Consider the following 11,549-nt stretch of genomic DNA (forward strand, 5'->3'; position numbering starts at 1 on the left):
TTTTTTTCATCACTGTTTTGTCTACGTTTTTTTTTCAACGGTGAAGCCACATGTAGCTTGCTGTGTTTCGGTTAATCGATAAAATTCATCCTCAGCGTGTGGTTCATTATCATCATCTCGACCTTCTGAATCAAATCTGGTTCTTTTAACAAAACTGTTACAGATTTTTTTGGGTTGATCAACTGTAATTTCTGCTCCAGAAGTAGATGCTACTTGATTGTCACAATACGGTATATGGTTATCTGCCACTACAACTTCAGTAGGTTTTAGGACGATCAATTTAGTTATTTTTTATGAATTTGTTCCTTATGATTCATAGATTCATTAATGTAGCCCTCAGCTACTGTAGACGATTTCCAACCGCCATGTCTTTTTAAGTCAGTAAGATTACCTCCTCCATCGACTAGCAAAGTTGCTGAAGTTCTTCGAACTATGACCAGTGTATAATTGAGGATTTGGTAATTTTAACCAATCAGCTATTTGCTTTGGCATTTGACCTATTGTATTGAGACCAATCGGCTGTCGTGTGCATTTTCCGTCTATATAATGTATGAAGAATCTTTTGTGTTTATCCATTTCAGTTGGTCTAAGATTCATGTAATTTTTACATATTTGAAGAATTCTCCACGAACTGCAAAAGAACGAGGGACATTATTCTTCGTTACTGGAATTTTTATTAATAATCTCGTCGAATCATCTTCAATGTCATCGGTTGTTATATTAGTTAATTCTCCTCTTCTCAAGGCACCGAGAATTCCAAAAATAAGAACAACCTACAACGAAATCAATTCTCGTAAATTGTTGAAAATGAAATACAATTTAAAATTTTTTATAAATAAATTACTTTTTTTCACTAAATATGCTTCGTCCGGAGCATCATTACAAAATCTACTAACGTTTTCCGCAGTGAAAGTCTTGGATTTTTTTTCGAATATTTAGCATTTTTTGTTGATGTAAGCTAAAAGTTGATGAGATTGGCTTATATCATCAATATGATCAAAAGTTTTTATGGTAGTCTTCAACATTGAATAACGGTTCCATAGTGTCGGAGGAGAAAGTGTCATTGTCAATTCTTTGAAATAAGCTAAAAATATCTCTTCAACGAACATTGTGGTTTTTTTTTGTTGAACGCCAAGACTTAAAATTGTTGTAACATATAGACGTTTTGATTTGTCCGGCAATAAATCTAAAGTTACTTCTTTAGCTGCTGCAGCGATTTCGGGTGGAATTTCATTTCCATAATCGGATATATCGTCTGTATCACAAGAACTGTTATCACTCATGTTTACTTTTCGGTTAGGTACCAATAGGTTATAAACAAGACGTCAAGCACTAATGATACAGAATTTCGAATCATACATATGTAAAACAAATGACAGCGACAGGATAGGTTTTCCCACGCACGCTTCAAATGTTCCCGCGTACGCTGTGAGAGAGCGTGCCTAAGTCGATGACTTTAGCGCCAAAACAAATGACTCTAAAGTCGAGCTCCGCGCACGCTGTTATGAAAAATATATATTTGTTGATGCTAATCCAAACAAATTGACCGAAAATAGTGAACAAAAACTTTGCCCTAACCGTGACTTGAACCCTGGTCCTCAACTTCACAATCTATTATCTTACTCACTGAGTCATTTTTACTTGTCTTAATAATGATAACTTGCAGATCATATATGACTCTTAGTAATATATCATTTACGTGTATAGACTATCTGCTGTTATTTGATAAAATAAAGAAAACAATTTTATTAGATAATAAAAAAAAATTTATTTATCAAGTACCCTGCTAATATTCAAAGATCAAAAACGATTTCAAAAAACCGTAATCGCTTTTGATAGTCGTTTGTGTACCGTAATTTTGGCTTTATTAGGTATTAGAATGTATTGTATCAGTTCAGCATACAAATATATTATAAATATATATTTTGTATTACAATAACGATTAAAATGGTATAAAAACGATTAATATATTATCATAAAATGTTTTAAAAATCCGTTATATATATCGGCCTCGCGATTCGTAATCAGTGGGTCAAAAAACATAAGAAAAGATATAGTGCTGGCCTGGAACTTGCTGTTTTACCTCTCTGGGAAGCCAAGATATGGGGGCAGATAGTGGTGGGGGGCCTTTTTGCACTAAATTTGCAATATTTTAAGTTCTAATAATGATTTTTTGACTTTTCAAGAAGGAGCCGTATCGCGTAAACAACTTGGAATTCAAATACCATCAATCGTTTCCATTTATAGCGATTTAAACAATTAAATTGTTTATAACTTTTAAAGGGACCATTTTCAAGCTTATCACCTTCGAAAATCGTAATCAGCGGGTCAAAATACATAAGAAAAAGTTCGGTGAATTAGAGGACCTCAATCGGCCACGGGGACCTCCTATGGCGCCTAGACTAAGCAGTAGTACTAAAAAAAATCAAATAAACGTCAAAGCGCCGTAGAAATAAGTAGTATGATTATTAATTTTTATGAAAACTTACGGTTTATCATACGAGAATCATATGAAAATCATATGCGAGAATTCGGTCGAAGTATCATATGATTCTCATATGAGTGCTTATATGATTCTTATATGATTATTTTCAGCTGGGAATAAAATTCGATTAAAACCGATTAAACTTTATAATTGGTCTTAATAGGACTTAATCGATTATATTAGTTTTAATGCGTTAATACTCGATTAGAAAACCAGATTAAAACCAATCACATGCTAAATTGGTTTAAATTGATTTCAATAGGACATTTTTAGCAGGAAATTTCCTCCCCCTATTGACAAATCTCAGGTGAGATCTCAGGTGAGATCTCACGTGAGATCTCACGTGAGATCTCATGACAAAATCTCATCTGACCTAGTGCGTCAATTAACTAAGTCCGTCACTCAAAAAAATTCTAAGTTCATCTCGGAAAAAATTAATTTAAAGACCATTTTTGTACGTGTTTCAGACGATTTTGAATCGTTCTAGATAGCTGCCAAATGTATGTTCCAAATTATTTTTTTTATAAAGATTTGCAAAATCCGACCAAGTCCTTAACCGAAAAAAGTTCTAAGTTCATGGGGGAAAAAATAACTTTTAGAACCATGTTTTTATGCGTTTCAGACGATTTTGAATCGTTCTAGATAGTTGCCAAATGTATGTTCAAAATATTTTTATTTTAGAAAGATTTGCAAAATCCGACCAAGTCCCTCAACCGAAAAAGTTCTAAGTTCATGGGGGAAAAAATAACTTTTAGAACCATGTTTTGTATGCATTTCAGACGATTTTGAATCGTTCTAGATAGCTGCCAAATGTATGTTCAAAATATTTTTTTTAGAAAGATTTGCAAAATCCGACCAAGTCCCTCAACCGAAAAAAGTTCTAAGTTCATGGGGGAAAAAATAACTTTTAGAACCATGTTTTTTATGCGTTTCAGACGATTTTGAATCGTTCTAGATAGCTGCCAAATGTATGTTCAAAATATTTTTTTTTAGAAAGATTTGCAAAATCCGACCAAGTCCCTCAACCCGAAAAAGTTCTAAGTTCATGGGGGAAAAAATAACTTTTAGAACCATGTTTTTTATGCGTTTCAGACGATTTTGAATCGTTCTAGATAGCTGCCAAATGTATGTTCAAAATATTTTTTTTTTTAGAAAGATTTGCAAAATCCGACCAGTCCCTCAACCGAAAAAAGTTCTAATTCATGGGGGAAAAAATAACTTTTAGAACCATGTTTTTTATGCGTTTCAGACGATTTTGAATCGTTCTAGATAGCTGCCAAATGTATGTTCAAAATATTTTTTTTTAGAAAGATTTGCAAAATCCGACCAAGTCCTCAACCGAAAAAAGTTCTAAGTTCATGGGGGAAAAAATAACTTTTAGAACCATGTTTTTTATGCGTTTCAGACGATTTTGAATCGTTCTAGATAGCTGCCAAATGTATGTTCAAAATATTTTTTTTTTAGAAAGATTTGCAAAATCCGACCAAGTCCCTCACCGAAAAAAGTTCTAAGTTCATGGGAGAAACAATTGCTTTTAGACCATGATTTTTATGCGTTTCAGATGATGTTGAATCGTTCTAGATAGCTGCCAAATGTAGAAAATATTAACGCAGCTGTTATAGTTTTATGAATGTAAATCTCGGTTGATTATTGCGTGAACAAAAGAAATTATAATTAATGATTTTTATTAGTCATACTTACTTTGAACGAATGTTGGTTGTGTCCCATACAACAATATAATAAATTTTGAAAACATAATTACTCTAAGAATTACTTTAATGAATCTTTATTATAACAATATGCATAGTAGTGTATCAAAATATTTAGAATATTACATATTTATTCAGTAATGTAATAAGTTTGGCATAGGACATAAGTACATCTTGTCTACATTCATATAAACTACTATTTTCTCGATGCTACTAGTGGGTATAGCTATATTTTCCTCGTGAATTCTTTCTATTACTTGACATGCTTTGTAGGCCCTTGTAAAACAGTTTTTAGTCTGTACATAATTGCATACTGTTAATTCAATACCATCAGAGATATCATCTATAAAGGCAACAATACGTATAAATTGCCCGTCCTTCAGCAATGCAAATGAGTTGTTTGAACGAGTTTTTGATATCAGATGTGATTCATACAGACAATGATTTTTAACCATTTTATAGAAGAATTCAGTAGAATGTGTAGATAAGTGTAATAAATGCAACAGTTTATCATCTGCTTTATATCGATTAAAATATAATATGTTACTATTAGATAAATGAACATTTTGGACATTTCTTAATAGAATATCATTACAATATTTTACAACATCATCGTCAGCTTGATGAATAACTTTTTCTTCTACTACGGAACAACTGTGGCAGACGTTTATGAACCTTGCAACTTGATGCGATACACCTTTAGCACACTTAATAGCTTTTAAGAGGTGCTGATTAGCCGATTCGAAGCTAAACGTGGAATTCGTCCACAGAGGTCCCCAATTCAATACACTTTTGCTTGCATGTAACAAAATATGTACATTATATGTCATGGCTTTCACATTGTATATTTCTTGGACTTCACCTACAAATTGATGTAACATTTCGTCAGCTTTATTTAATTCGTCAATATGAATATTATCTTTCAATAATATATATAAGGCTTCAACAAATAGTAACCAGTGCTGCATAGCTTTTCTGCTCAAGATAGATGGAAAAATAACAATACTATAGTACAAGACGAAATTTTCCCATTCCCGGGCCTTCCAATCTTTTCGACAACTTAATCTTCTACAATAACGAGAAGCTTGCTGAGGAATAGTTATCATGTTCATTTTGTTATCAAGAGCTTTAATAACATCGTCGCTCAAAACGTCCAAATGATAAGAAGTTAATTGCTTTGCAACACCTTCTAATGCCATATGCATATAATCGGGAGTAAATCCTTCAATGATGTCGAATTTCGGTAGGTTAATAAGAGGTGAAGGGTTCTTTACTCCGAAGACCGGGGGTTCCCCGGAACCGCTTCTAACATGAGAGACACAGTATCATTGTGATTTCGAAGTTCTATTGGTGCATTCATTAATGGATATTTCATAATTCCATGATATTCTCCGGGATGTAAGCACCAATTACATCCATATTTACCATTGTACTGAGTTAAGCCTTGAACGGGAGCTCGGGCAACAGCATCAACACAACATGTCTGTACATAAATTTTCAGAGTTCGTTGTTCATTTTTTATTTTAATAGGAACTCGACATTTATTAACAAGATCTACAAATTTATCTAAAAATACTGTCATGTTTGGTTTTTTATTAGTAAACAGTAATCCGCATACTACTAGTTTATTTGTTCTAATTTCTTTCGGTAGTTCGTTGATCATCAGATACAGTGGCCAAATAGAATACTGAGAGCACTTAAATTTCGGGGCTCCGTCAGTATTAAATACTGCAGTAACATAATTATCTTTCTCTTCATTTGGTAACGATTTAACGAACTCAGTATATTTTTTACCATCATAAACATCACTAATATGCCCTTGCTTATGCACTCTTTGATTCGTTACATAATAAAAATAATCCTCATGATTACTTATAAGATCCGAAATTTGTTGTGCCGGGTTTATTAAGGTAAAAAAGGTTGAATCGGTATTATTCTTAAGATTAATTGTAGAATTGCAGACATTACAAATACTACTAGATGGTATATCTCCAATTTTTCCTAAATATACTGAACATTCCTGACAAACAACGTGATATTCCACACCCTCTTTCGGATTGACAAGTTTATCAATAATATGTCGCGAATCTGGTAATATAGGAGTCTCAAACATACTATTAATGAGCTTGAATAAATTTATCAAGCCAGAGAAAGATAACTCATTAGAAATACTAAATTTCAAAATCATTAAAAAAATTTCTCCTCTACTTTTGTTCATTGTTGTTGAAATTTTTTCAAAAAAAGCTTTATGCTCAATAAACTCCTTCAAATTACCGATCTTGCCATATATATTATTCAATTCATTGTTCAGAATTATTTTAGATAGTTCGATTCTCCAATTCCATTCAGTTGTGCCGTACGTTGTATCTTCTACGTCTCCATCATAGATATTTTCTACATTAATATCCTAAAGAATATGACGTGTTAAAAATTTATTAGAACGATAAGTATATAGCAAACTGCATTTTACAAAATTCGTTTTCTACTTCGTACAAATTGCCCTACTGAAAAAAATCACGTGATAAACACGTGACTTATCACGTGATAAATGACGCGATATTAGTAATCAATTGATCATATGGTTAATCACGTGATTATATAATTGAGAATTATTCACGAGATCAGTCACTTGATTAATGATGCAGCCAATCACGCAATTAATCACGCAATTAATCACGCAATTAATCGCGCGACTATTCACGTGATTTACTTACAATAATTTTTGTATTATACAAAATTTTTAAAAACGAAAAATTTAGAAGTAGGATGCCTAATTTATGTATGATTAGTTGCGTGATTAATCGCGTGACTAAACTTTTTTGACAATTTTAATGATCTGAATTCAATTTGTAAATGTTTTTAAAAAACAGTTTGCTCTAGAACATAAACAAATACTAACCTCTATAACTGTAGACTGAGCATCAGTATTGATAAAAGTATCCTGCTCTATATCCATTAAATCATTTTCTTCTGTCTCTACCTGCTACTTTCAATACATAATTGATTAATTTTGTTAGTAATAAAAAAAATTAATAAGTATACATTATTGCAACTCTTCATAATTCAAGGTACTTATTATCGTGACTGAGTGAGTGAGCATTAAAAGTGTAAAGCATATTTATTGCCATTTTATTTTGTATGATAACCCTGCTAAAAATAGTCAATAGGGATCGATTAAATTTTTAATCGAATTTTAAGCTGAATCTTAATCACACTTTTTGTATTAGAACTCGATTAAAATCGATAGAATTGATAGGAGTCGATAAAATTTAATACGAAAAGCAACAATTAAAGTCGATAGTTAATACCAACGATTCGCGTTTATTAACTTTAATAGTCATTTTTCGTATAGAGTTTTATTGATTCCTATCGATTCTATCGATTTTAATAGAGTTCTAATACAAAATGTGATTAAGATTCAGCTTCAAATTCGATTAAAAATTTAATCGACCCCTATTGACTATTTTTAGCAGGGAAGGGAAAAATTGTAAACATGAATTTTGCGACGAATAATTTTTTTAGTAATTCACGTGAGTAGTTACGTGAGTACTCACATGGGTGCTCCTGTGATTACTCACGTGGATACTCACATGAGTACTCCAGTGATTACTCGCGTGAGTAGCCACATGATTATATACTTACGTAAATACTCACGTGAGTACTCAAGTGAGTATTCACGTGAGTAATTTATCGATACAATCACGTGATTTCTTACTACTTTTGTATAAGTTTTAACTTTAACTTTATTTCAGAATACATTTTAAAAATCATGTCTGTTCCCTTCCTGCTGGAAAAAGCCGATTGAAATCGATAGAAATCGATAAGATTCACCATTCAAGTCGATAAGATTTTTTATCGACTTGAATAGTGAATCTTAATGCCATTTTTTGCATTAGGGCTTGATAAAATGCGATATAAGTCGATATAGGCCGATATAGATCGATACAGGCCGATGAAAACTCTATGCGAAAAATTACAATTGAAATCAATAGACTCAAGATCATCTTGAATATTATCGATATCAATTGTAATTTTTTACAATATCTATATACAATACAATATTTACCTATATCGGCCTATATTGACTTATATCGCATTTTATCAAGCCCTAATGCAAAAATTATCATTAAGATTCACTTTTCAAGTCGATAAGACATCTTATCGACTTCTATTAACTTTTTCCAACAGGGCTATTATCAAAAAATTTGGATCCTCTTTTTTTTATTTGAAGTTCTTTATAAAATAATTAAAATCCCTAAAATTGACATAATGAGGACCTATTTAGGTGTTACTATCCGTATGATAACACCAAAACTCTGACTGTGAGCTTAAAATTTTTTATTTTACAAAATTAAAAAAATTTTTGTTTAAATAAAATTATGGATATTAAGCTAATTATCACCTGATTATCAGCTGCCGTTTTGGCACATTATCAGCTAATTATGAGCTCATAATCAGCTGAATATAAGATATGTACTATCTTATAGAGGTAGAGGCAGGCTAATTTGAGGTTAGGAGGTTAGGATGGCACACACATATTGATTTGCTTACAACTCGATAAACTACATTTAATCATAATGCCAGTTAATAAATTAATTCAATTTCATAAATAATCTAATTTGCTTTATTCAAAACAGCCCTACTTCTCAATCTTCACAAAGTTTTTGTGATCGCGTACACTGAACTTCATTCCACTTAACTAAAGCAATTAAGTCATCAAAATTTATTTCATGTTATTTGGTTAAACAAATTAATAGATATTATTTAAATTAGCATGATAATAGTGCAAAATATTATATCTTGTTTAACAAAACTTAAATTACAATGAAACCATTAGAATTCATTCATCGTGACTTGTCGAGCACACTAGATACAAATTTTAAATCTTGCTTGGTATAGATATAGATCAGATGCTATTAGAAAATTCTTATCTTTTAAAATTAAAAAGTACGACCCAATGGTTAAGATTCTTTTGAATTTTTCCAATAGCTTCTGAACTATAAAATAAAAAGTTATTGATCTGTACTCTTTTCGGAAATGCCAAAAGCTAAAAAATAAGTTAAAATAAAATTTATCATGTAATCATTTTCATTAGCTGATTTCAGATTTTGACCAAACACCGATGCCAAGCAAATTTTGAAATCTAATGTACTCGATAAATCACAATGAATGTCCTAGTAGGTTCATATTAGGTTTAGTTAAATGTTAAACAAGACATTTCGACTATAATGATGGTGATATGAATAATGTCTATTAATTTTATTAATCAGTTGTAAATACCACACAGTTTAATATGACGCACCGAACAAAGACAGATAGGTAGATGGACACTACACTTTATATTTAAATAAATATAAGTTTTTATAGAAATAAAAGCAAATATAACATACAAAATTATACTACAGTACATTGTCTGATTTTAAATAATAATTATCATCAAATTAATAAATTGTGTACATACATTATTCTGAAATGATCAAGTCTGTACACAAAAATTGAGAAACGTGCGTTCAATATTGTAATATTAGTATTCAACTGCAATAATATTATTAATAACAAACAATGAATTTTTCAATGTATAGTATAAATATAAATTAAATGTTTAATTTTGTAATTAGATAAATCCATAAATTTTGTCAATAAGTTTTAAAAAAAAATAAATAGGCCTTCTTAATATCATTATTTTTAAAAGTTGCAAAATTATGTATACTATTAAAACATTACTTTTAAGAATATATAATTTTGTTTACCACTTCAGTATCTGATGTATTCAGATCAAGATTATGGCGTTCAGCTGTACGCGGTATAATAGCTGGATCTCCATCAAATAAATATTGCTTATACCTCTTCATTATGCACTATTTATCACTATTTAAAATAATCTATTTATTTCAATTATTATCTAAGTAAATAATATGCATACATATAGATTACATGCGTGTTGACACCTTAGAGCATATACTACATGGAGGAAGGACGCTTACGGCGACAGTGTATTCGACTCACAGAGAGAGAAAGTTAAACTTTTCACTTTTGTATATATACATCAACATGTATAGATCTACAGTCCGTTCCGTTCCCTTGTTAGTTGTCTCGTTTCGCGTCTTCTCGTTGCTTAAAATAGAAAAGAGGTATCCCCTCTATTGTTTATAGTCTATGGTCTATATAATCTTTCTGCTTTGATCGACGATGTATATATATATATATATATATACATGTGTGCGTTATCACTTATCTTTTGTGATGTGCAAACTATACGAAGTAGTATTTTATATAAATTATTATATATTTTTACTGTTTTAAAAAAACTACGTAATAATAGTTTAGTGATGGCTAAAATAAAATACGCATGTATTATCACAAAAGATGATCCAAACAAAAGGTATTGTAAACCAGTTGATGTTATCTACAAATCTAAAAAGGAAAAAGAACATATATCTCCATCTAATGCACAAGATTTTGATGAGAGTCACGTCTATCAAGTTTATTGGAGGTCGTGTGGAAGCAACTGTAACATTGAAGATAAATGTTGCTCATTTTACAAAGCTCATATTATCAGTCTAGGAGGTTAGTATATTTTAAGATATGTGTCATTTGCAAAAAAATGGATACTTCTGAGTCAAATTATGGCTCCAAAAAAATCTTATTTTTTTGCAAATGACCCATATACATATTCCTTATTGCAACTACTTATATATTTAATTCTATTTTAATTTCTTATATATCTACTTATCTTCTTACAGAATCTGAAGATAAGACATTAGAAGCAGCTAATAAAAGGCAAAAAAGATTTCGATTAAAGAAAAAAATTGATACAAGCTGTGAATCAACTGAAAGTACGGTCGAGGAGGAAGTACAAATATCCGTAAGTCTTTATTATTGTTATTATTTTATAATCCTCTATTATATAAAAGGGCTTAACGTACCCATGGGCCGTGAAGCCTCTCGGTTTCCACATCTTTTCTCAATTACTTAACATTTAGTAGTCATCTTGATACATAAACATCGTCTACAGGAAAATTTTTTAATTCGTATCTCTTTTAAATCTTCTTTTTAAAACCTTGTGTTTAACAACAGCATTGACAAGGGTAACAATTTCAGACCCGTCTCACAGAACACGAAAGTGAACAGTGCCCCTCAATTAAAACACATAAAGTCAACATAGGCACAAGTTTTTATCACAAAAAGTTAAAATTTTTTAGTTACTTATACATACAGTTGACGTTATTTTGTCTATATCGCATCTAATTTGATTTTAATTAAAATTTTTTAGTTACTTATACATACAGTTGACGTTATTTTGTCTATATCGCATCTAATTTGAAGTAAAACCAATTTTTCACACTATTTATACA

At 30.8% G+C, this 11,549-nt stretch overlaps 1 protein-coding gene across 2 annotated transcripts; it reads right to left on the reverse strand.

Moving 5' to 3' along the window:
* Nucleotides 1–4,255: 4,255 nt before the first annotated feature.
* Nucleotides 4,256–10,238, reverse strand: LOC116416480. Of its 2 annotated transcripts, none has more exons than XM_031925206.2 (3): nucleotides 9,945–10,238; nucleotides 7,094–7,180; nucleotides 4,256–6,601 (listed from the first exon to the last, which is right to left on the reverse strand). In XM_031925206.2, the coding sequence occupies exons 2-3, from the start codon at nucleotides 7,148–7,150 to the stop codon at nucleotides 5,465–5,467; spliced, it is 1,194 nt and encodes a 397-aa protein (XP_031781066.1). In that variant the 5' UTR covers nucleotides 7,151–7,180; nucleotides 9,945–10,238; the 3' UTR covers nucleotides 4,256–5,464. The 2 variants fall into 2 exon arrangements, with proteins under 2 accessions (XP_031781066.1, XP_031781065.1); XM_031925205.2 differs by having other exon boundaries at nucleotides 7,094–7,177; nucleotides 9,945–10,229.
* Between the last annotated feature and the right edge of the window lie 1,311 nt (nucleotides 10,239–11,549).

Source organism: Nasonia vitripennis, assembly GCF_009193385.2.
Source record: "Nasonia vitripennis strain AsymCx chromosome 2 unlocalized genomic scaffold, Nvit_psr_1.1 chr2_random0007, whole genome shotgun sequence".
NCBI lineage: Eukaryota > Metazoa > Arthropoda > Insecta > Hymenoptera > Pteromalidae > Nasonia > Nasonia vitripennis.

Coding starts and splice junctions, on each gene's coding strand:
- LOC116416480 (XM_031925205.2), bottom strand. CDS start 10,046: ATGAAGAGGTATAAGCAATATTTATTTGATGGAGATCCAGCTATTATA. Junction 7,178..9,944: donor ATACATCAGATACTGAAGTG/GTAAACAAAATT, acceptor TATTGAAAGTAG/CAGGTAGAGACAGAAGAAAA. Junction 6,602..7,093: donor CTCAGTCTACAGTTATAGAG/GTTAGTATTTGT, acceptor CATATTCTTTAG/GATATTAATGTAGAAAATAT.